General features: G+C 32.1%; 4 protein-coding genes across 14 annotated transcripts; 3 read left to right on the top strand and 1 right to left on the bottom strand.

Moving 5' to 3' along the window:
- The first annotated feature begins 354 nt into the window (after window positions 1-354).
- Window positions 355-3,479, top strand: LOC113394514 (ankyrin repeat domain-containing protein 39). 4 transcript variants are annotated; one of them, XR_003368584.2, is made up of 5 exons: window positions 355-601; window positions 784-887; window positions 988-1,170; window positions 1,598-1,721; window positions 1,832-2,045. XR_003368584.2 is itself a non-coding variant. In XM_026631851.2 (3 exons), exons 1-3 carry the CDS (start codon window positions 1,610-1,612, stop codon window positions 2,557-2,559), a joined length of 519 nt encoding a protein of 172 aa, XP_026487636.2. In that variant the 5' UTR covers window positions 1,598-1,609; the 3' UTR covers window positions 2,560-3,479. The 4 variants fall into 4 exon arrangements, 2 of the variants coding, with proteins under 2 accessions (XP_026487636.2, XP_026487637.2); XR_010309978.1 differs by having other exon boundaries at window positions 1,823-2,045; XM_026631851.2 differs by lacking the exons at window positions 355-601; window positions 784-887; window positions 988-1,170 and adding an exon at window positions 2,375-3,479 and having other exon boundaries at window positions 1,823-2,044.
- Window positions 1,168-2,045, top strand: LOC113394516 (uncharacterized protein). 2 transcript variants are annotated; one of them, XM_026631854.2, is made up of 2 exons: window positions 1,168-1,721; window positions 1,832-2,045. In XM_026631854.2, exon 1 carries the CDS (start codon window positions 1,223-1,225, stop codon window positions 1,532-1,534), a length of 312 nt encoding a protein of 103 aa, XP_026487639.1. In that variant the 5' UTR covers window positions 1,168-1,222; the 3' UTR covers window positions 1,535-1,721; window positions 1,832-2,045. The 2 variants fall into 2 exon arrangements, with proteins under 2 accessions (XP_026487639.1, XP_064076797.1); XM_064220727.1 differs by having other exon boundaries at window positions 1,823-2,045.
- LOC113394512 (ankyrin-3-like) lies at window positions 3,334-9,679 on the bottom strand. The gene is made up of 9 exons (XM_026631848.2): window positions 9,486-9,679; window positions 8,917-9,403; window positions 8,688-8,845; window positions 8,428-8,603; window positions 7,332-7,482; window positions 6,686-6,810; window positions 6,473-6,602; window positions 5,993-6,176; window positions 3,334-4,223 (listed from the first exon to the last, which is right to left on the bottom strand). The coding sequence occupies exons 1-9, from the start codon at window positions 9,565-9,567 to the stop codon at window positions 3,866-3,868; spliced, it is 1,851 nt and encodes a 616-aa protein (XP_026487633.2). The 5' UTR covers window positions 9,568-9,679; the 3' UTR covers window positions 3,334-3,865.
- Window positions 9,680-10,363: 684 nt separating this feature from the next.
- Window positions 10,364-24,820, top strand: LOC113394511 (rho guanine nucleotide exchange factor 7). 7 transcript variants are annotated; one of them, XM_064220724.1, is made up of 11 exons: window positions 10,463-10,616; window positions 10,860-11,070; window positions 11,158-11,320; window positions 11,472-11,690; window positions 11,794-11,992; window positions 12,194-12,415; window positions 12,806-13,018; window positions 15,741-16,005; window positions 16,491-16,691; window positions 17,410-17,485; window positions 18,219-18,445. In XM_064220724.1, the coding sequence occupies exons 2-11, from the start codon at window positions 10,887-10,889 to the stop codon at window positions 18,244-18,246; spliced, it is 1,770 nt and encodes a 589-aa protein (XP_064076794.1). In that variant the 5' UTR covers window positions 10,463-10,616; window positions 10,860-10,886; the 3' UTR covers window positions 18,247-18,445. The 7 variants fall into 7 exon arrangements, 4 of the variants coding, with proteins under 4 accessions (XP_026487629.1, XP_064076794.1, XP_026487632.1 ...); XR_010309976.1 differs by lacking the exons at window positions 17,410-17,485; window positions 18,219-18,445 and adding an exon at window positions 13,103-15,143 and having other exon boundaries at window positions 10,364-10,503; XR_010309975.1 differs by lacking the exons at window positions 17,410-17,485; window positions 18,219-18,445 and adding an exon at window positions 13,103-15,143 and having other exon boundaries at window positions 10,460-10,616.
- The last annotated feature ends 1,712 nt before the right edge of the window (window positions 24,821-26,532 follow it).

Genomic DNA, 26,532 nt, shown 5'->3' with positions numbered 1-26,532 from the left:
TATATTGTCGTTGATGCAGCCTACAAGGTTGTCAACTTCTAAATCCAAATACCAATTAAATTAAAATCATGTGAAAGGCTCAGGCATAAACACTTTTTTTTTAAATATAACATAATATACATAAGCACAGCCGGTCGGTTTCTGATGGTCTACTAGTACTACCGAATTTTTGCTTTTATAATTGACAACGTTCTATAATTTCACTCATAAAAATAATCAGCAGAAATTTTGAATATATTGATCGATTAGGCTTTCGAATTCAAGCAAAATACAAGATAAAGAAGAAATGTGTAGGTACTCCTTTATTAGTATAATATAATAATCAATTTGACTTTGAAGTTTGACGATATAGGTAGATAAACTACATTATATAGGTATTAGGTACTTTATGTTGCGACGAAAACAAAAGTGTAAACTAGTTTTATTTAGACGTAACGTAAGTAATTTGATAAAGTTTTGTGACTTCACTATAAGCATAACCTTTAAATTAAACAACTAAGAATAAATTATCTGTAATCAATGCCCTACATTTTGATCAGAGGTAATCTTGCATCGTATGGGCACAAAAATCCTTGGCGTGTATTGGTGTCCGGCTTAAAAGGTAGTTTAACATGACAGTTTATCTAAAAATGGGAAGTGTCTAATTAATCAAATTAACTTACCTTCAAATTATCATATCTACGAATACGTATGTGCAATCCCATTTTTAGGTAATAAAAACTTATACAACCATAACAATATACGTTTTATTACTACTAAATATATTTTATTACTTTAATGTAGCGGGAGATATTGAACAACTACAACGATTTGCATGTGGTGGCTATTGTGATGATTCTACGATTGTTTATCTGCAACATCCTTGTGTAATTCTCAGTGCTCTAGAGGTAACTAATTCTATCTAAAATGAGATAAATGATAGCATGCTGCGTCATTTGATAACAACTGTATTAAGTATAAATAAGATAATATCAATGATTGTTACAGGTTTTGGGTTACAAAGTTGTTGCTTCAAGTTCAACTGCTGTTAAACAAGATTACAATGAGTATATGTGGACTATGAGAAAAGAATTCTCTGAACCTGAACCTTCAATAATTGTTGAACAAGATAACATAACTAACTTCAGTAAAGAAGCTATGCACTTCCAGCATTCTAATAAGGACGACGAGGTTTAAGCATATCATAGCATAAAGTTTTTTTTATTTGCACACATTGTAAAAAATGGAAACAAAGGGCAGCCAAAATGTTTCAGCCTGTAACTTGGCAAGCGTTCCAATAGCAGAAGATGGTGTTATTTATATAGCCATCAAAGGTTCTCTCCATGCTAGTGATTGCTCGGTGTTTGGTTTAGGTAACGAAGAGATAAAAGCCATTACTAAAAAATTTCCTGGTTCTGGTTCTAATGTTGTTAATGGAGTCATGATAAAAGCAAATGTACTACAAGCCATAAATGCTTTGTGTCAATTGGGATATAAAATTGTATGTAGTACTGGGGAAGCCGAGATCACTTGGACTCTTCAAAGAGATATTTAATTTTGCTTTTTTTGTTTAAATGTCACTAAAGAAATCTATATATTGTTGATGTTTTATTTATAGTTTAAGTAAGCTATGGATCATAAAAGTGGTTGTACTCATTCAAATTGCAATATAACTACCCCAAATGCATCTGTGCACCAGACACTTTCAGAAATGGATTGGGAAAGGGGAATATGGAATGCAGGTAAATTTAAAACTTCTAAATAAAAATTGTTACATTGAATCATTAAAAAAATGCAACATAAAATACTTTTCAGACATTATAATAACAATAAAAATTTATAGCATTTTCAGGAGACACTGATAGAGTGCAATTATTGATTGACAAAACAAACAATATTTTGGAACTTGTAAACAGTGTTGACAATTCTGGTTATACTGCACTACATTACGCTGCACGTAATGGACATGATAATATATGTAGTTTACTTCTACAATATGGAGCACAAATCAATGCTTCGACTAGGAGTGGCAAAGCTACAGCTCTACACAGAGCATCTGCAGCAGGTACATAAATAAAATCATAATATAGTTTTATTCAAGAATCTTACAATTATTTTTGATTTATTTTATTTAATGGAAATCAAAAATAAAAAAAATCTAGATTCTAGTGAAAATAACCAGCAAGAGATGCAAACTATTATTTTCTTCAAATTAAATACATAATTGTATGTTTATTATCTAAATAGTTAAAATCGACTGTTTTAAAGCCTGCTTATCCATTAAATCAACATTGTAAGCGTAACTGATTATAAATCTTTCAATACAAATACTTATCATGCTACTGTATTGTAGTAAATATCTTAATATGTGAATAATAATTAAATATGATTTAAGGGAAAGAGAATACAGTAGTTCTCCTTATTAAGAGTGGAGCACAGCTAGACATTCAAGATGCAGATGGTAAAACACCACTCCATAAAGCGGCAGAAAATCAAAATCCTAACATAGTGAAAATTTTACTAAATGCTTGTCCTAAATTAAGAGACATGAAGGATAATAAGGATAACTTGGCCGTTTAATTGAAACAAAATCATTTGATATGACCCTTTATCATTCATAATATTACATGTCCACTTAAAACAATTTCAAATCATCTATTTTTTTAAATATGCATATGTCTAAGTGTATTTATTTTTTTCAATCCAATTTGTACGAACTATAGATTAATAAATAGAAATGTCAAATTAATTTACTTTTTAAAACAAGTTTAAAAGTATAAACACTTGAAAAGCAATATTTACTTTGTCTTGGTATGACATTAAATTACTTTCATATTTTGTAAATGAAATGTACTAATAATTTTTTAAACAGCAATATATTGTGTAAGGAGTCTTGTTTTATAAACATTCTGTACAAATTGAATTGAAATCGACTAAGTGATATTTTTAATATTATAAAAAGAATATAATCCTAATATATTGGTTAGCTTTATATTAAACTATTTCCTTATTAATTTAATAAATTTATCAAATGGGTAGGCATTTAAAATCGCTTATATTATGAATATTATAAAGTGACTGTTTCACATTAATTGAAAAACCCTGTTTTTCTTTTTAAGGATATTTGATGATTCTAATACAAACAACAAATAGATCTTCTAATTTATTATGTATTCTCAAAGGATTTTTATGAATGCTTACACATTTATAGTTATATACAGTATTTATTACAACATTTAGTTATTATTGAATGCATATAGGATATTCTTACCATTAATAACAAATAATCTGAGATCAAAACCTATCTTTCGTAGACAATTTATTAGTTTTTTCGAGATAATGTATTTTAAAGAAAAAAAAAAAACATTTCATCTAGAAAAAATCATAAATTACTATATTATATCACTAGATGTAGTTTCCTTAATAAAAAATGTTTATATTTTCACTACTGTACACCTTTGTATATCTAGATTTGATCTTAATTAAAAAAAAAAAAGAAAACCTTTTATTTTATTTTTTCATATCAAGTGTGGAATGTATACAATGTAATAGAAAAAGAGTATTATATAATATTACTGACAATTGCAAAGTATCACTTTATAATGTATTGCATATTTATTAATTTTGTTAATAAATATTCAGTACATTCAATAATTTAGAATTATTTAGTTAAATATTTTATATAGTCTTCTATTATATGCTACATTTGGTATATAGACATTGATCTAATAAACTTGACTAGGCACTACAAACCTAATTTCAAATAATACACGATTGTTTGTAAAAACAATCAAAATCCATTTAGGTAAATAGACAAGTATTCTAGTATAACACACATACATTTGCAAATGTATATTTTATATTGTTCTATTACAATAATACTAAATTAATCTTCACCTTCTAACATAAGAAATCTTTTTAAGCTGTTAGGTAAATATAATGAACTGATATAACGATGCATAGGCATATTTTCACAACAATTCCTTATTCTTATCCTACAAATGTCCAATAAACTGAGTGGCTCCCTGCACATATAATACAACCAATGTAATGTAGTATTTGGGTTTGGTATTGGAGAATTTGGATCTGACACAGGAATATGATGTCCTGCTTTTATGAGCAGATTCGCGATTTTTGATGTTCGTCTTCTACTAGCTATCGATAAATTATCTAAGCCACATATACGCAAGTCACATCCATTTACGTCAGCACCATGACGTATTAACAAAGAAGCTGCACAATCCCTAAAAAAAAAAACAAAATATTTAAACAAGTCCGACCTAAACTAAAATGACGACGTTTAGCGAGGCACATCAAGTGTACACGACCCTTCTGCGGGTGATATAACGTTTCAACCCAGATAAACGTGACATGATGCGTCATTCGCGAGGTGAATGACTTGTTTGTTTTTATTGTTACATATTATGGCCACTCTGATTATCCTAGGGAGTGATTGGGGGAGTTGATAAATTACTTCTGCTACTTTGAGGAATAGTAGACATGCCTGTGCAAGCTAATACATGTCTGCGTTTCTGTCTATTAGGAGGACTATTTGTTGGAACATGCAATGTAGACGCCTTTCAATCCAAACAGAAAATCGCCTAGCGCGTCGGGCTTTGTGCATTTATGCTTCTTCTTGTGGTACTGTATATTTATTCCGTATTTTATTTAGTTGGTGTCAATGGAAAATACATTTTCTTGTATAAAGGCCTGGGATCTTCTTAGACACCGCTGTCCAATTTATCGATTGAGTTCTGAGGAGCGGTGTATCTGTTTGCCTGGCTGGGTTTTTGAGGTATGTTGCTGTGGTTTGCTGGGAACTTTTTTTTGGAAGAGATGTACCTTTTTTCCTGTGTACCTTTTCACAGCTTTGTAGCAATGGATGGAATTAGTGACCGTATGTTATTTTATGTGTGCGATATGATATAAAACGCGAACAGATAAGGATTATTTACAAAGTTGATTCAGAGATAATTTGGTCGCATTCGCTTATTATTATTATTATTCGGCTATGCTTCCATTATCTGTAAGTGTGACTGTTGGAATAGTTGTAAACTTCATTGGTGGCACTATGCTCGTGCTCTGGTTTTGTATCTGCCTTGCATGTCCGAAAAGACTCCTGGCGAATCTCATTTTTACTAGAATAGTGGGATAGAGCTTGTTTTGCAAGCTCGTCTGCTCTTTAATTGCCTGCCGTTCCAGCGTGTGCTCTTAAGCCGAAAACTGACCTCTGACCTTTCTGATGCTGTGTTTGATGACCTTTGTATAGAATTAATGTCTTTAGGATTTCACTGCTTTGTGTAGGGCGAAAATATCTGATTTGAACACTATGCAGAAGGAAATAAGACTAAAAATGCTCTAGGAGCTCGTATATAGTTTGTTATGAATTGTGAGAACTAGAGATTTCTCAGAGGTTCATCCTTTGTTTTAGCTCCTATCCAAAAGATAAGTATGGTAGTCTTTGGGAGGGCCTTATTTTAGTAAATATAGACATGGTAGTTTTTGTATTCTATTATCAATTGGTAGGAAGCCTGAGTGTTAGTGCTGATGTTAGAGCATTATGTCTACTTTAACATTTAAACTCAAGTTATTTAATAAAAATAGCAGAGATGGCCCAATGGTTAGAACGCATGCATCTTAACCGATGATTATGGGTTCAAATCCAGGCAAGCACCACTGAATTTTTATGTGCTTAATTTGTGTTTATAATTCATTTCTTGCTCGTCGGTGAAGGAAAATATTGTGAGGAAACCTGCATGTGTCTAATTTCAACGAAATTCTGTCACATGTGTATCCACCAACGTATTGGAGCAGCGTTGTGGAGTATACTCCAAACCTTCTCAAAGGGAGAGGAGGCATTAGCCCAGCAGTGGAAAATTTACGGGCTGTTAATGTAATGTATTCAAAAAAAGGCAGATGGGCGAGCTACATTAAAGTGCTGTTAGCTTATGTATTTATAATCTGAACTTATATTTAAAATAAATTGCAAACTATATTTAGACTAGAGACTTACCTGTGAAGGAGCAAAGCTCTATTAAGAGCAGTATCTCCTGTAAGTGCAGTATAGTTTAAATCAATATTATGATCCATCAAACTCACAAGTAGATCTTCAAAGTCCGTGTAGTAGTTAACACTTTCCACAGCGATATGTAGTGCGTTGGCCCAAGTTATACTGTTGCAAGAATTAGCATTTGCACCTGAAATTTTAAAATTTTGGAAATTTAATACAAATTTAGGTGAAATATTCATTCATTTGGCAAGGTATTCGCTTATATTATAAATATGCACAGATATTTATTACTTTGCCTATTTCAGAGAAAATATTACACTAATCCTAATATATTGGCTTAAAACCAAACAATTTCATATGATACATTAAAAAACAAAATTTAAAAAAATATAAATTGATTATGTAAAATGATAAACATAAAGCTATATGAAAGCTAAACCTATACATGCAATTCAAAACAGCACTTCTTATAATTGTATTTACCTTTTTGTAATAGGATTAGAGCAATGGCAGGCTGTGATAATCTAGCTGATAATAACAATGGAGTGTCTCCATTATCATTGTGCAAATTAATACCAACTCCCATATTTGCAAGCATTTTGACAATCTCTTCCTAAAATAGCAAGATTTATTTTTATTCACTGCAATCTGATTTAATCATGTTACGTTAGGGCATAAAATATTTTAAAGGTTTACCTGATGATGAAAAATTGCATTGTGTAAAAGTTTGTGTGAATGTGTTATCCTAGCTCCACTGGCTAGGAGGATATCAACAATTTTAGTATGTCTGTGCCACACTGCCTGACATAGTGGTGTGTAACCTGAAAAATTGTTACATCCATAACTATCACAATTACCATATAGGTATCACAATTTAGTTAATTAACACTCATCATCATTTTTTAAATAAATTCTCTGTGAGGTTAAATGTTAATGCTCCAGCCAACTTCAATTCATCGATTTGAGTCATTTCTCAATATTTAAGATAGGCTGTCTAATGTGAATATATTTTAATAATAATTTTATTTAACAAAACAGAGTAATAAATCCTTAGATCAGCCCATTCAAACAAACACACACAAATAGCAATCTACTCATAAATAGATCGCTGATTTTTTGAATGCACATTGCGCAAAATGAGCTAAATATTTTGACACGAAATTTGTACCATTATATTCATCGTATTTCAGAGGAGGTTTATGGCTTAACATTATCATACAATATAATTGGCTGGAAATATAGTATATGTATGGAATATAGAAGTACAATGGTAAATATGTATATTATTGAAGACTGTAAAAAAAAATAGAATAGAAAGTTTTAATATTTAAATGAATATTACCGTGGATTTCCTCTCCGTTGACATTTGCCCCGTGAGTTATAAAAAACTTGACAATATCCAAATGACCTCTTCCAGCTGCATAATATAAGGGTGTGCGTTCACTTGTATCCCGTGCCTCTAAGTAAGCACCATTACTGACTAGAATCTTAACCTTTAAATATAAAAAGTCTAAATAAATAAAAGTAAGCTTTATAATTAAACTAGCGCCCCGGCTTCGCAAGGGTGCAGTGCTCATACTAAATATAAGGAATGTCTTACAACGTTCACAGCTTTTCAGTCATAAGACAATACAAACAGCTATGTCCCTGCGTTTTAAATCTGTAATAACTTCAAAAACATTCATTTAAATTACCTTGATCTATATTAAATGCCCAATGTATTTAAGGTACTTAATTGGATAGGGATTAATGCTGTATTGCTTAAAATCGCTTCGAGAATAAGCCATTACTTCTCGTAAAAAGTAAAGGATAAAAAATGGTTATCGTGGGCTATCACTAAGAGATATATACCATCGCGGACTTTTTTTGAAGACCTTTTTAAGATGTACAATACTGTACTACATTATTTTAATCTATCTCGTAGGGTTCAGCCAGCGTTTGCAATGTAAGCGCAAAATAATTTGCGTTTATTTAGGACATCACTTTAGAAACCTTTAAAATTATTAGTGTTTCTCTCCTTTATAGTGCATGTATTATACATATAAAATCCTCTTCCTCATGAATCAATCTATTTAAAAAAACCGCATCAAAATCCGTTGTGTAATTTTAAAGATCAAATGCATACACAGGGACAGATAGCGGTAAGCGACTTTGTTTTTTACTATTATACCATTACTAGGGCTTTTTGCAGACCCCAGGAATCAGTTATTGCTGTTTGATTTGTATTGCTATATATCAGATTAAATTATGTTAGGCAAAAACATCTTAAACAATATGATGGCAGATGGGCATTGAATAGTATAGGAGAAAATTGTTTACATTGCCAGTGTCTATATGGGATAGCTTCCCATCAGGTTCAGGGTCACTTAAACATTAAAAATAAAGTAAATGAAATAAAATGTACAAAGTATAACATCACAAACAATTAGTAGTCTTACCAATTCCAAATTCCCTCTGGCTGCTGCAAAATGTAGAGGTGTTGTTTTTTCATGACTTTTATAATTAACATGACTACCAGCTGCTAAAAGTTGTACCACTATATCTTTATGATTTCTCATTACAGCAATATGTAAAGATGTTAGTCCATCACCAGAAGCTACATCTATTTTACCACCTTAAAATAGTAGTAAATTTTAAAATACTATATTTCAGCAATGTTTTAAATTTAAACATGACACAAGGAGAACCACTAACATACCAGCTTCTAATATTAATTTAATAATTCCTCCATAGCCTTGCTCAGCAGCATAATGCAAAGCCGTCCTCATAAAAGCATCATGCTGATCAATTCCATTTGAAACTACTGTAGCGGAGGCAATAGCTGAACCTGTACTTTCCAATATGTCAGCATACCATCTGCGTACATGATTTTTATGAATTTAATAATTCAAATAAATTTATAATACTATTATAACAACTGCACTCACTTATACATAGAGGACCAAGTTTCATCTTCACTAGTAGTAGGCGCAACATTAACTATTTCTTCGTCCCACTCTAATTCAGGTTGAAGGGTTAAAACTGAGGCAGTAGGGCTGACAGGTGACTTTGTAGGCTTTTTACCCTCATCACTGCTGGAACTTTCATTATGTATAAAAACGAAATAGCCCTGATTATGTTCAGATTGATGGCTTTCTTGTAATGATGACATATTTTCATTTGAAGTTTCACCTTTAAGTGTTTTGTCATTAACATTTTTACACTTAACATTTGTTGCATCTTGATGACCTACACTCTGAAGCTTTCTCTTGTGTAAGTTATAATTTTTCTTCTTAGAATGAATTTCAGATTTATTTGGTACACAAGTGGATTTCCAGGCATCAATCAATATTTTTACAATCCTCATGTTGCCAATATATGCAGCTTCTCCCAGGCATGTTTTTCCATGACTTGTTACTTTATTTGGATTAGCACCTATGTGTAAAAATTACCAACTTTATTATTGGTACAAGTGTAATAAACATATTTTTTTAAATAATGGGAAATTTCGAAATACCTTGTGATAATAAATTTAATATAGAACGTTGATCTCGTATTAGAACTGATTCATATAATATATCTTCTAATGGCGTATCCATTTTTTACACAGTAAAAGATATCGTTTATCGTATTAGTATATTATTTTTACTGGTATTTCACATTTTAGTAAGAGACTATAATCATATTTTGTTTAAATTTACGAAAGTTGAACAGTGATCTTAAACAAATAATTACTACACATCAATGTTATCTTAAATTATAATTATACTTGGGAATAGAGATATGTAGAAAATTTGATTGATATTATTTTTAACAAAATTATATGAATCTTGTATCCATTTATTATACCAATTAGATATTGTAACATGAATTTTGACATCAATACATTTTAATGTCTATTATTATTTCATACACAGATCTAGAAATAGAATTTCTAGAATATTTACTACAAACTAGAGTAGAATCCACATCCAAAATCTAGTTAAATGAGAATTGAGAACTGAAACCCTTAGACGAGTTTTTGTATTTGTTATGGATATTGGATATTTGTTGTTTGACATTGACATAAAAAACGATATAGTCTATGTTTTTTGACACTGACAAAGGCAATGCAAAATTATTAATAAATCATGTTTGAACAGTGTAATTTGCGATTATAAACACAAAGAGATTCTGCTCGATCTACCTGTTGTAAATTTAGAAATACAGTAAAAATCTGTAATAATATGGTAAAAGGTAAGGAATAGTCCATCTTTTCACATGTAACTTTTAATAATTTACCAAAATATTAAAGCATACGAACACCGTATTATATTAATAGCACTGCCATTTTCAATTTGAAAAAGCTAAAAAAGTTTTGTTAAACATTAAACGTTTTATATGCTATAGTACAATATTAACCACAGCTTAAAATAAAAACAACATCTGTAAAGCTGCAGCTAATCTGTCGAATGTATTTTATTATTGTCAATCTGTGATATTTATTTTTGGAAGTCCGTGAGTGGAGTCAAGCGGATATAATTATATACTTTTTTGTACGCAAAATCTTACTATATTCTACTATAAAAGCTAGTTTTACAAATGAATACATATCGTTCAATGTGGTTTTGTTAAAAGGAAAATTTTTGTTGGTGCTTCTGTTTTAAGCGTAAATCTTTTCTTTATCAAAGCAATTTTTTTAATAGTCTATTTTAAATTAAAAAACGAAAGCATCAAGTACATATTACATTAATTAAATCTTATTGTATCAAATTTGCGGTCAAGCACATATTTCTCTTAAAGAAACATTAAATTCTTGGACTTTTGGGTGTGGGCGTCTTGAAATATCTTACTCATAATGTCTATCTATGATGATATGATATGATGTTTTTACGTCGAATGTTCTTTTTAGGAAACATGTTAGCACAACTTCGCCAGAATGTCTACTGAGAATTGCTTAGTGAAAGCAATATATTCATTCAAGGGTAAAAACAATGATGAACTATGCTTCAAAAAAGGTGACATTATCACTGTCACTCAAAAAGAAGAAGGAGGTTGGTGGGAAGGCACACTAGGAGAAACGACAGGATGGTTTCCTAGTAACTATGTGACCGAATATAAAGGTAATTATAAAATTAGATTAATTATATGTTTAAAACATTTTCTTAAAACTATAAAATAAATATATATATTTTTTAAATGTTTACCAGACACTTCTGGCTCCATAACTACTTCTCCAATAAGAGCAGCTTCAGAGATTCAAGCTTTTAGAAATGTAGTACTCAAGGATATAATTGATTCTGAAAAAGCCCATGTAGCTGAGATGCAAGGGCTAGTTAGCAACTTTTTACATCCCTTGGAAGAAAGTGACATGTGAGTTTCTTTAATATCCACTTTATAATGCTATTTAAGTAGTGTAGTGTAGTTTGTAGGTACTTGCCATAATTAATAAATAGTAACATTTGTACTTTTTTTTTATTATATATATTGGAATCAGGGAATACAGATTAAGAAATATTTTTAGGCTCACTAAAGATGAATTCAAGCAGTTAACAGGAAATATTAATGAAGTGTTACAAGTGCATGAACAGTTTCTTGATTTATTGGAAGAATGTGCAATGAAGACAGGGCCAGACCAAAGAGTCGGTGGCCTGTTTCTGCAGTGGGCACCTAAAATAAAAGCAGTGCACCAAATATATTGTGCTGGTCACCCCAAAGCTGTCTGTATACTTGATAAATACAAGTGAGTATATATGAAATACTATATATGTATAACAAGTTGATGACTATATATTAAATATATTGACATATTAAAATGAATTATTAATATTTCCTATCACTTTTAGAGAAGAGCTTAATACATGGATGGAAAATGCAGGGGCAGTTTGTCCAGGAGTACTGGTACTCACTGCAGGTCTATCAAAACCATTCCGACGTCTTGGGAAATATCCTGCAATGTTGCAGGAATTAGCCAGGCATGTGCATGAAGCTCACCCCGATAGAGGAGATACACATAGAGCTTCAATTGTTTATAAAGATATTGCTGTAAGTATTAGTTAATTAATAAAAAAATAAATATTATAGTATATTTTTAGGTATACAAGTAAACAATATAATTAAATAATACTAGTTTTCATAAGACAATCAAGGACTGTATATATATACTCAGTACAGTTAATTTAAAAGCATTTAAAAATTAACAAAAAACACAAATATCTCCTTGTGGTATAACAACTTTATTTCCAGAGTGGTTGTGCAGCTTTAAGACGCCAAAAAGAGCTGGAGCTTCAAGTGGTAACAGGAGAAGTTCGAGGCTGGCCAGGAGGTGAACTAACCTCCCTTGGTGATGTACTTCATATGGGCAGTGTGGCAGTTGGTCCCTCCCATCAAGACCGGTACCTCGTACTGTTTCCATCTGCCCTGCTTCTTTTGTCAGTCAGCAAACGTGTGTCTGCATTTGTTTATGAGGTAATTACAAATTAATTACATAGCAATGACTATGATCAAAGTTTTCTGCAATATTTATTAGAATACATTATTCTATTTACAAATTTTTGTAAATATAACTATTAGACTTGTTTGAAAGAAAAAGCCTATTGTCATCACAACAGGTTGCTATTATGCAGAATACACAAAGAAATACTCATATTAAATCTCTTATATTCCTTAACTTTATCTTTTTGTCTATAAATATTTTACTATGTATGTTGGTATTATTTCAGAAGCTTTCACTCAGTTGCCAACAATATCAACAATAAAGTTTTATCTCAATAAGATGTATGATCCATAAGTGCATTGAATACTAACAACAAATAATTGGAATATTTTATCAGTGACTATCATTTATTATTATTTTAGGGATGTCTTCCACTAACTGGTATTACGGTTTGCAAATTAGATGATACAGAAACAAGAAAAAATGCATTTGAAATTAGTGGGCCGATGATTGATAAAATAGTTGCAGTCTGCCAAACCAGGGCCGAAGCAGACAACTGGGTCAGTTTACTTCAGAAACACTCCAACAATAGCAGCCCTACTCACGAGTCTGCCCAGCCACAGTCTTTACCTCATGTAAGTTTTTTAAATTTACTATCTGTGTCAAAGCTAAATTATTTTCACAGATAACAATATTCATAAGACTTATTTTTTATCTAGTTGACCCGTTCTCCTTCTGAAGGGGCGCTGTCTAGCATCAACTCTAGTCGACGTAGTCTATATCATGTTACGCTCCCGCCGTCTAGTTACCCTTCGGCCTCACCATATTATTCGCTCACAAAATATTTTGCGAGACTCGTTAAGAAAAAGGTTATAACGCGGCAAATGTTGCGTAAACTTTTACACGAAAAAACATGGGCTAAGGCACTCGAATTAACAGGTTTGCCGGTTAGACGAAGACATAAAAATCTAATTAAACTTAAAATAGAAAATGACGGTACAATTGCAACTGACACTGAATATTCCAACAGTGATAGAGAGTCAGAAGATAGTGATAGAGAAATTGAATCTTATTCAAATTCGAGTTGTACGGATGCTGAAGTCAGTAGCTCCTCTAAAATCACGAGGCAAAATGCCATAGATAGTATGGGCCCCAGAACAATATCATCGTCCGGTAGCAGTTGGGGCAGTAATTTTGGATATGTTCGGTACTTCGATTCTTCTACGGACATGCAGTTCGATGTGCCACAGTCTAAAATTAAAGGTGATTGTACAAAAAAAATATTCATGTCTGATCCTTCGAACACAAGTACAGAAAATATGAATGCTAATTTACTAGATTACAACTTGCAAAGATCATCCCGAGGTAATAACTTAAATATTTGTAACTATGTAAAACATTCCGATAGTGCAGAGAATTCTAGTTTTGAAGTAAGGAATTACATGGGTTGTGAGGATTTAGTCAATATGGATCAAAATACACAAATGGGTAACTTGGTTAATGATGAAACCGATTTTATTCCAACAAGGCGAAGTTTCCCTGATTATAGTGCGCGAAATGATATGGTTCCTAAATTATGGAAGTCCGCTGAAGAAAGATGTTCATATGAAGATGAATATAATAATAATATTGTTATGTCAGATCTGCTGCAAGTTCTTGATCCTCCCTCACCGAAATACAGTCGTGATTATCCTATTGATTCAATAATAATAGAACCGCCTCCTATGTTCCGCAATGAAGACGAAGATTTGAAAATAATAAATGTCAATTTGAATGCTAATATACCCTTTCGTAAACACTCGCTCAATTCCGATAAAAGAATTAGGCGATCTATGTCGAGATCTATGGTGGAGACCGAGAATAAGAAGAACAACAATGCACACCTAGAAAGAATGAGTTCTCAATCTGAAACGTCAAAATCACGTCGGAAATGTGAATGTTGTAATCGGTCTCTATGCCCAAGTCCCCGGTCTTCGGATTCCGGAGTTGCTGGGAGTTGCAATTTAGCATCGCCCGAATTGAACATGCATGGCAATGATTCCGACAGTCATGATAAGACATCGGACGATTTAAAGGACTCTCTTAATAATTTATCTGAGAATACATTTGAAAATCGAAGACTGACTCTATCGGAGATCGAAGCGGCTACTTTTGAAGAGCAGTGTCGGTGTACATCACCCTTTGGCTCAACTGCAAGAACTTCATGCGTTACAAGCGTTACTTCAGAAACCAGCTTCGACGTGAAGGATTTATCAAATACGAACGTTAAATCCACATTCGTTGCTAGCCCTCCTTTGTCTTCGGCACAAATAAAAAGAACATCCATACGTAGGAACGTTGACCGGTATGTTCCTGAAATAAAAATAAAACCTGAAGTTCCACCGCGAGTTTATCGAAAACCCAGTACTCACATAGAAGTCCCCAAAAATGTTCGACAGCCAATACCATGTCAATGGAGCACTTTAAACATAACGGAGCGCACGAAGCCTAGTTTGCATTACCACATGCGCATATACAGGGAAAAACCAGATGACAATGTCAATAGAAGATCAAGAAAAGATATTTCACGTAAATGTGATGTTTATAAAAAAGAAAACGAAGACAAAGATGAAAAGTCTTCGTTAATGTCTCAGAAATCTCGCTCACGTAGCGAAGATATGTCGAAATCGCAGAAAACGGGCTTTATGGTGTATCGTTCAGATTTATATGCCCATTGGTGGATGAAAGCCAAATTACCCATTACCGTGGTCACCGACTCAGGCAAGGATAATTTTTTTGTAAAGAAAACTGTTTGTGTTATCACTGGTTTGAAGATAATGTTGCCTTGAAATTTATAACCATTAGATTAATATTGTCATTAGAGTTACCCCAATATTACAGTGCTTTACTTGATCATCCTTGCCTGTGTTTATTCATTATACTAACAGAAAAACAATCACTGCTAGTAGATCACATTTATTACATTAACCAATTAAAAATATGTCGTGCATGGAAAGGCTTTCACAATCTGCGTTTTCCCATGTACTTTATATAAAGACCCAATTGAATGGGAAAAAAAAGCTAGATTTTTTAGCAAGCCGACGTCAGAATATTTCCGAAAGTCTTTAATGAAGAAAATATTTCAGCTGAATACAATTTAAAGATATATTAGTTTGGAACTAAAAATTTTAGTCGACTGTGCTTTACTAACCCTGTTGATTAGTCAAAAATATGTTCTCCTTGTAATATTATTAGAGATATTGAAATGTAAAAATAGTAGATATATTGTGTGATTTAGTTTATAGCGGCTTTAAATGCGCGATAGTATAAAAACCCTAATGTTTTAAAATAGTTTGTTGACGTTATCAATATTTTCAGATGGCCATGAGCGACAGCAGTAATGAATTATCGTCGGGCCTCAGCAACCATAAAAGATCCCATTCATTCAACAACCATCAAAGCTACACTCAGCATACTCAACAAACACAAAAAAATAAACACAAGAATCAATCGGCGCGCTGGCTTCTGAATTCTTGCGACTCGCTCGATCAATCGCCCGCTAAATCTAGTAAAACACCAATTGGAAAGAAATTCTCGTCGGTTGATTTCATCGACGCAACTGACTCATCATTTAGTAATAAAGGTATTTTTTGTCCTAATTATTCAATAATGTTTATGCGGCTGCCTCACTAGCTATTAATAACTGAAAAACAACAGTTCAAGATTTTCGCCAGATGTCGGTTTATCGTTCTCGAAATAAATCTATGAATCACGACTTTTAGTATAATATACTATTGACATTTTTAAAGTTGGATAATAATCGATTGTTAAATTAAATTTGATTTGACTTTACAGCCATTGTAGTCTCATGCACTTTATAGGATCCCACTAGGTATGTGACAGCACTAAGTTCAATAAAATGTCTCATTGAAAGTAACTCCGGAGATAGAATTACTGGTCACCACGTACCGAGCTTCTCCAATGCGTCTTTGTGAAAACACATATGGCAGAATTTCATGGCATGGCAAGCCGAGGACATAATGACTTATAAACACAAATTACGCACATGAAAATTTATAGTGGTTCTCCACAACTTTTTATAAATTAATATTAATATTGTTGGTTTAGGTTGGAGTATAACTTGCCTCCGGCCCGCACCGCCGCTGCGGCCGCAGTCCTTCACCGTCGGCTCCGACGAGAACATCGGCCCCACACACCCTTACGCGCCTCACCAGAGAAAGTCGAACTCCTACGAAGAAGATGCGCTCATATTGAAAGTCATCGAAGCGTATTGTACTTCGGCCCGCTGTAGGAATGCCGTGAGCTCCGGTGAGTAATTTTACCAATACGTATTTTAAACTAACATCCTAACTTATATACATGTTAGTTAATTGAAAAAAAAATAGTCTGTAGAATTGACATAAGTTATCGTAACTAAACGTCACAGATAATACATATTACCATAAAGTTAAATATTTTGACATAAAAATGTAGTACAGTTTTTTTGCTGCATTATTGGTGAGCTATTTGTATTGACGTTGTGTTTATGTGGTCTACGTTTTAAAACCTTTCAATATTTCATAAACATTACACTTTCTATTTCGATTCAGTGTTGTGTGAAAATGTCTGGGAATTATATGCATGTGTGCGTGGGTAAAAATTAAATGTTAACTGTGTTATTGAAAAACGCGTATAAATTCAAAACCTTAGAAAAAAAATACAATATTTGAATCGTAAAATACACCACTTTTTGCCTACAAGAACCATAAATATTGTTTACATATATTTAATATCATTAATAAAAAGCTTCATAATATAATTTAAAAAAAAAATGGTTAAATTTAATTCGGTAATTAGATTTCTTTAAATGGTTTAAACTCGAATCAATAATGAATTACATATAATTAAATGATATAAAATATTTATATTTATATTTTATCTTTTTGATAATAATTGCTACCAAATATACGTTAGACTATTGGAATGGTCTGTAGTTGTATAAAAGTTAAATGGTTATACTACTAACATAGCTTTAATTATTATGCAGTACCCAATATACCACTGGAGATATTCGAGTCGACAAGGAGGAGACACGCAAAGACAAGGAATCGTATTATCAGTTGGTTATTAGAATAAAAGATCTGTTTATAAACATTATAAATTATGACTAACCATTTCGATAGCGCTTGCTATATAATATATATATGTTGTTATATTCGATGTTCGTGTATTGAAATGCATAATCACTGTTTAATATTCATATTATTCAATAATAACTGCATATAATGTAGATCTTACAAGAGGCACAAGGTGTAAGTGCATGACGTAGCATGCTTGATCTATCCTATTAGCCATATATTCAATATTTAATGGTAGCTCTCTCTCTTTCTCTCCCTATAATATATACATAAATATCGTTTATTTAATTTTACTTTTGTAAAATTATTCTAGTACAAAGTAGCTAGTCATCGTTGTTATGTAAACGTGATTGATATCATTATATAGTTAAATTATATTATTATTTCAATTCGGTAAGGCTTGCTAGTATGCCAAATGACAAAGCTTATTAAATTAAATACGGTATACGAATTATTTAATTATTATTCTATTTATTTTGGATCATAGATCTGTTGTTCTGTTGAATCTTACATGTTTAGTTAGACACGTAATTTATTAAATAAAATATAAACTAACAAACTCTTACTTCACCGTTGAGGCCATCGCTCATATAAATATGAAAGGATATCTGTATATTATACTGTACACTCGACTAATCCCTTCGATTCTTTCCGCTACAACGGTGGTCTGAATATTTCTATTTTGTTACATGCGGCTGCCTTTATATCGCACCTGCAGTGGACTGCGGCCACTTTTCTCTCGGTAAAGTACAATATCACGCACCCGCCACTAACATACCTCACTTTAACCACACTAAACTGCCGGCGCTCCAGCGGTGCGGAACGCCGGATCTAACGGGCCGGACCGGGGCGTCGCGAGTCAAACGTAACAAAAGCTCCTCCGCGGCGGACGCCTACCTGTACCGCGCGCCCGAAGCGAGGAAGCTGATATCGGAGCGCAAGTTCCAGCTGAACAGGTCGAACCCCAACTTGTGGGACTGCTCGGAGCGGCGCCGCACGCTGGCGGGCGCGCACGAGCGCCGCAGCGGCTCGCAGCCCAGCCTGGCGCCGCGCCCCGCGCCCCCCGCCGCGCCGCGCCCCGCGCCCCCCGCCGCGCGCTCCTCCACCTGGTGCTGCGGCACCTTCGTCAAGCAGCTCACCAAGTCGCACCACTTCGACTGACACTGAGCCCCTCCTCCCCTCTCGACTCCCTGCCGTTCCGCTCGCCCGTCTCGTCGTCCATCGACGCCGCATTCGGAATCCTGGTGTTCGCGATTGTTCGTGACGAGTGACCGTCTGGCTTTTGATTCGTTCACCGCTCTCACTAATCGTTTTAATGTCCTAATTCTGCCGTTAACTAATACGTACCTTTCGTTCGTACCATACGTTAGGTTCATGGTATTGAGATGCATGTCTCCGATGCTATTTTCGTGCCATTAAAATACGATGCTCGACGAAATTCCTCTATATGTGCCGAATGTAGATTGTATATTGGGATGTATTTGTAGTGCATGTTTCCAGTATTATTCAATTTTACTTTAAATAGTTGCTTCTTACTAAAAATGGTGCATTAATAACGACTATACGCATGGTTAAGTATATAAAATATTTTTATATACCTATTTTAAGTGCCACTCATTATATATTTACAAGATTACGCTTTTATATAAATACAAGTGCATTGTATATCATAACTATTATTTTCTCGACAGCTGATATTCATCTTTACCAAATAAGTTGATCTATTATATTGTATGTATGTAATATTAGTATGCAAATTAGTGTTAGTGTAAAAAGGCTTACGGAGTTGTGTTTTTGTCTTTAAATATTTAATCAAATATACGTAAGTGAAGTGTATACGTTGACGCTACGACGATTCTTGTTTACTTTAATTAAAAAAAATAATTGTTATCGAACAGAAGCAATATTAAATTAAATTATATATGTACGTGATTGAAATATTGTTTTGTTATTTATAAAATTATAAGCGAATTTAAATGTGGAATCAAAACATTTAAATACTCTTTAATGTTACCGAGTCCATATAATGAACATTGTCACTAACAATCTTCATATTATTTATTGTAATTTGTCTCGAAATATAGAAAAAAAATATGAATCTAACGAAACTCTTTAGAGGTTTTAGACATTATAGAAACAGTTATCGTAGTTCTTTCCTGATCGCCACCGATACTCTTCAAATAATAAATCCCGTTTATTCGTATTCTCAAACTGATAGTGACAATAGATTTACGATTTCAACAAATGTTTCTCAGTTTAAAAGAGTTCACAATTTAAATGCTTTAACCTGGTCGCGTATTCCGAAAGTATAGTATTAATGTATTATATTATACGGTTTATTTGATACTAAAATAGATTTTCTTTAATTAATTTTAATATGTACTACGTTACTTAAACGTAATATGAATAATAATATCTTTATTCGAATTCAAAATCTTTATTCAATTACTTATTATTGATTGGAAAAATCTAATACCGTTTCGGAAATAAATCAGACTTGATAAGAACCGACGAAAGAAACTCAGGATGTATTTTCAATCATTTTTTCATTAATTGTATACAATGTATAAAAAAAATATAGGAATAATATATGAAATATTTTTTTTCCCTGATATTCATTCACGTCAGCGTTCCAAAGAAAGCAGATATAAAAGTAGTCTCCTATTGAATGAGCTCGGCCTCTGATTGGGACGTCTCACTTTAACAATATAACATCTTACATTGAATCGTGGTTAAAAAAGCAGAAGCATTTGTGATGTTACAGATGATATCTTTCTAATTTAACAGTCATTCTACTTTTACTTTCGACATTTATTTTCATTCTTACAAAATATATATTAAAAAAAGCTTATAAATACCCCGTGAATACGTACGTTATTATACTTACGTCGTTTTGTTTTTAGAAAATAATTTTCCCAATAGATTTCTGTTGAAAAATAAACTCTACATTGTAAGTAAGCCTCTACAGCCTGTTATATCCCACTGCTGGACTAAAGCCTTTTTTTTAAGATGTTTGAAATATACAATTGTAGATTTTCGTTTGACACATGCAGGTTTCCTTACGAAGTTTTTCGTTACCGCTGAGAACGAGATGAGTCTATACTCTAATTAAGGACATGAAAATTCATTGTTCAGTTCTAAACCCTTGATCTTCGGTTAAAATTCACGTAATGTAACCATTAGACAATATTGGCTTTTTACTCTACATTATAAATCAAAGTAGTTTATTTATTACCATTACCAATTAATAATGCTTCAATGTACAATATTTAAACACGAGTGTATTTACGTTGTTCACATCAAATTTGTATCATAGTAGAAAATGAGGCAAAGTAAATAGAAATGAGTGACGGTAGCTACTCGTGTGCCCCATGAGGTAATCACAGCGGACGGCGTGGGTACAGCCGTCGGGTGCATTAGTTAAATATTTAATAACCTTAGCGCACTTGAAGCGGAACGTTTTGTACCTAAACTGAATTCACATTAGCCGTCTACTTCAAACAACTTATCCCGTATATAAAACCTAGTTATCTGCCTTTCGATACCGGATTGCTGTTTGTAAATTGTATTCGGGTAACATATGCGACTTGCCTTTTCTATAATTAAATTCGAAATTAGTTAGGAAATTGGGCCGATCATGAAAATACAATTTAATTTCCAACGTATTCCTTGTGCATAAATGGAATGGTTGCTAGTGTTGAAATGATGTATGTCGTATATATATACCTAATGTGTTTATTGTATTTAGACGAGTTGAGATCGAATAAAATTAATTTTGAGACTATATGTATAATCGATTATTCATACATAAAGGATAGTTATAGTAAAATATTGCAGTATATACATATGCATGAACACGTACGACACCATACTTGCAAATGAAAAAGGAACATTCGTTTCGGCTTAAACGTCCTTAATGTTTTTGAGTATGTCTAGAGTCTAGACATATAATGTCATTGTTAAAACATGATGAACAAAAATATATGATCTCTAAAATCATCGTAAATGTGAAAGCATGTATATATCCTAAAAAAACTTTGACAAACATACGAGTGACGGTTTCACGACAAAAATAATAAAAGTAATTAATTATATTGTAAAATCATATGTTGCTTTTAGTTTACATGGAAAAGTTTTTTTATAAAATTGAGTCGAACACTCGAATTTTTTATTTGACCGTGTCTTTGTATATATTATCTGTGCTGTATACAATGCGGTTGATTTCTATGAATGTATTAGATATTCATATTTAATACATGCATAATGGCGTCGTAGTAGTCGTGGATGTTCTTCTTTATATTCTTACAGAACTAAAATATATATATTTATTAAGAGTTTTAGATATTTCAAGTACAATTTTATTGTTATATATAAATTGACGAAAGTAACAATTCGGTAAGTTCAAAATTGCACGTTCAGTTCACTCATGTTACATGAATAATAAAAAAATAATCTGAGCATTAATTATTAGCGAAATATCGGTTTTTATTTATTTAACATTTATTTTACCAATAAATTGGATTATGTAAGAAAACAAATATATTATGGTATGGTATATACCTTTTTGATGATGATGATGAGATGAGACCCTTTTTTCCGGCTAATGAACTACGAATGGATAGAAGAATTTAAAGTTTGTGGTATAGTTGAGAGTCAAGAACAGCCCGATACTCCAAGTTTTTGGCACTGCGTATATATTTTTATAAATACTTAACTAAATTTTTAGTAAATTTACTATTCATTTCTATACAAAAAGTACTCGGTAAGAACTTGAACCGATTTTGTATGAGTAATATTTGTAAACGCCAAGACAGCTGTGTTTAGAACACATGAAATTTAACCTATGATTGCGGGTTCAGACCCCGGCAAGTGTCACTGAATTCCTACGTCCTAAGTTTGTGTTTATAACTCATGTTGTGCTCGGTAAAGGAAAAAATGTGAGGAAACCTGCATGTATTGATGCATAAAACAGCGTGGTAGAGTAAGAATCCCCTAAAAAAAAGAGTAATTATATTCTGTTTCTTTACTTAACTTTTTCAATACTTATAAATATATAACTTTTCTTTTAAAAGTTCTAAAAGAAGTGAATGTGGGTATTCCAACCGTTTTACACCTGGTTACTTATTTAATGCGTCGCGTCGCGTTGAAACGGTTTCCATAAATCTAGAGCAGTTAATGTAAAGAGTCGTGCGACGGCTTCGCTATATTATATAAAGATACCTCCACTTTTAATGAGTATTCCTAAGTGAAAAAAAAAAAACACTCTGAATTCCAAGTCAAACAAAGAACGTTTTTTCACGTTATAACTGTCCGCTCGTTTGTCCTACGATTAAAGTCTTGTACATTTTTCGTTGTAATACGTTTAATTCCGAAATATTAAAGAATTTTATAGTGATGATACATCTGTATCATTCTAGTTAGCAGTTGTAAATAAAATAAGCTTTGTATCGTTGTTTATTAAAAACAAAATGATTTTATTTCACTTTATATAAATCTTCTGTGCGTGTATATGTAACTGAAATCCTAAACGGTTGGATATTTTGTATGTATTTGAGTGGAGAGTTAGTAGTTAGTTCAGATGGTTTAGACTGGACCCGGTAGGTGGCGCTATGAACGGGAAGTAAATAGAATTCTTATATCACCGACGAAGCCGGAGCGGGCAACTAGTGTTATATAATATTCGTCTGTTAATTTAAATCATTTATACAAATGGAAGGTGTCATATCTTTCATTGAAATATTTAGCCTTTTTATCTGTATTTAATATAAGAAGTGATTAAAATTGAATTCACATGTAAAACAAGATTTAATATATACTACAAAAAAAAAACTCACACTTGTCTTTCAACTAAGATATATAGAATACATAGAAACAGTCATTATTAATTTATTATTATTAATAACACGTAACATAACATATGTTAAAATAATACAAAAAACAAAACTTGTGTTTATGTTAAACTATATTACAACGAATGAAGTATTAACAATTAAAGTTTAACATTTCCCTTAATATCCATAACACATATTATGGTTTAGTGAACTTTAGCTATGGTCTCAACTTGCAACGAACATAAACTAATGAGGTTTTGTAATCGGTACTACTGAGCGATCCTCGTAACACAACGAGTTCCTAATAACAGGTGTAACGGATCTGCAAGTAATCTGTGCAACTATTGTTTAACCCTTTTCGTACTCATATATGAACATAATATTTTGTCGTTTATTTTTATCATAATAACTTTATTATCAAAGTTCCTCACTGGCTTTATCACGATTGTTCGAATGTCGAGTATTAATCGTGTTTTGTAATTTGATTTAAATTATTTAATACCTCAACGGTAGTAACATTTGTTTTAATGGAAACATGTAATTGATATTACAAAATCATTGTAAAATCCTATTTTAATTATCTAGTCATTTGTTTTTTTTTTTTTAATAAATTGTTTACTGTCAAAGTATATAGGATAAGGTAAATGATGAAGAGAAATGAATGATGTCAAGTGATAATGAAATGAAATATTTGAATTATTTAACAAAATATTAATTTGTAAAATGTTTAAACTAACAAGTAAATTTAATGTGTTATAATGTAGGTAATAGCCATATAATTTGATCTTATAGAGTTTGAAGAGCTATGTTTAGTGAAAAGGAGGTGGTATATATACTTATAATATTCAGTGTCTAGTTGTTTAATACTATTAATATATCAAATATTACGTGTGTTATAATATAATACGTATATTTATTTTTATAACGAAAATTATTGTAGATTGTATGTATAAGTATTTAAAATAAATATTATAAACCAATATATAGTTTTTATATACATAAACGACGGCACTTCACTAACCTACAAATATCAATCACAAACACAACGAAACTATTCAAACTTAGCACACATGAAAACAAAACCGCCTTACTTCTAAACAAGGTTGGTATTTTAGATGAGAACATACTTATATTATTATAAATCGTACATGATTCGTGTTTGATATAATGTTAATTTTCAGAATGTGATGACGATTCGCCAATAGAAGCCCTGGTTAGATCGCCGTCGCTGCCAATCCACTCCACATCTAATCACGGCTCGCCGAGTTTGTGGACTATTGTCATGAGACTACAAAGCGAAATAAAAACTTTGAAATTAGACGTTAAAAATTTACAAGTGCAATTGAACGAAGAGAAACACGATCGAACTCTTGCCTTCGCCGCTTTACAGTCGCGCAATATTTTTAAGGACGCTAAAGAAAGTAAATGTTAATTGAGTAATTTGTATTCGAAAAAGTATTATTATAATAAATTTGTTTTATTATTTTCATTCTTGGCGTCTCATTTAATACTCAAGTCATGTCTAAAGCAAATAAAATATGAAATATTGTCTATTATTGCTGTATTCTATTTCTATCTTTAAGTATTAAATATTTAAATTAAAAAAACTTAATGAAAAAAAATTATATACATATTTCACTTAAATGGAGGTAAAATAATTTGCGGTTTAAACTAAAAAGTGCAACAATTGGACTCGCCGTACATAAATCTTTACTTTAAAATGTTTCCACCAAATGGGGTCAGGTTTAGTTTAATCTTAACAGATTTCGGGTAAGCTTCAAAGCGCAGATTATATACGAGCAAACTATATCAAGCTCACCCAATCCGCCCACAATGCTACTATAATTCTGAATGCACACGTAATGAAACTGCGCCCGTCTTATGGCAATTCATAAAGCGAAATCGTACTAGGCGATATATAACTTCAACTATTCTAAACTACGAGTACGTTGGGCTCTGGCGGCTGGCCCGACTCACTGGCTGCTCATTCAAGCGAATAGCCAATGCGCCACATGTAGGTGTAAGGCAAAGGGTAACAGAGTATTGTGGGCGAGATAAAAATGCCCACAATTTCTTTTGGTTCACTGCAAACGACTGTTCCATTGCAGCAAAAGAAAATATTGAAAAATACAGGTAAAATTGTATAAGATTTTTTCTTAAATAAATGTAAGTATAATAAAGTTTTATATTATTGTAGCGTAAACTTTTAATCAATTAGATTAAAATATCTTTTAACATAAAAATAAGAATGACATCAATATAATAAAATAAATAATATATAACATATACCTATGCGAATGGACGCGCTATGTATGAGTAGATATGATATATATTTTTAACCGTAGGCATTTAAACAAGCCCACAAATTTTAACAAGTCCAAGTGCCACAGTAAATGGTCAAACTCATTGTATGGTATTTTGTAATTACTTGTATTCTCAAAACAAAACCAAGTATAAGACATCTATGTTCTTACTTCCTTTGTTGTTCTTGACTATCAATCTGAACAGCACTTTGAATGAGGTGTATCGGTATAATGCGGGTTTGGACAAAGGCATTCGATTTGAGTCGAAATGATTTCTATCGCCTTTCACCCGACAATCTTAGATCACGTGACATATCCTATCTATACTTTTTTTCAATATTTTGTACAAACCAATCCCTTAGTACTTACATGTAATTTGTCTAGATACTTGGGTTAGGTAAACGGTAATACTACAAATATTAAGCTTCATCTACAAATGTTGCTTAGGGGGTCATTAGTTAATCATTGTTGTACTAAAAAGCCGCTACCCAACGTCTATAAGTTAAGAGTCATGCAAATTTATTACGAATCAAACCCAGTGTAATGCAAATTATTATTGATTATAACTATATAGATTTCAAATTAAATATGAAATATCACTCACTACGAACATTGCCTCGAAGAGTCAGACTTATTTCCGAATCTACATAAAATTCTTCTAAATAAATTAAATATCAATTAAAAAAATAGGTATGTATTAAAAATTCCTCTTAAACATACTAGGTACTACGACGCTTCGAGTAATTAAGTCTCTAGTACTCCTCACGTACTTTATACTCACTAATCAAAGCGAAATTAACTTTACTGAAGATTTACAGGTGTTTTATGTACGCATAAATTAAAATTTATTCGTACCATAAAGAAAAAGTTCATCTTCTATAAAATAAATATAGATATT

Source organism: Vanessa tameamea, chromosome 4 (genome assembly GCF_037043105.1).
Source record: "Vanessa tameamea isolate UH-Manoa-2023 chromosome 4, ilVanTame1 primary haplotype, whole genome shotgun sequence".
In the NCBI taxonomy this organism is placed as follows: Eukaryota; Metazoa; Arthropoda; class Insecta; order Lepidoptera; family Nymphalidae; genus Vanessa; species Vanessa tameamea.
Note: the sequence above shows the minus strand (reverse complement) of the source record. Positions and strands in the feature narration are given on the sequence as shown.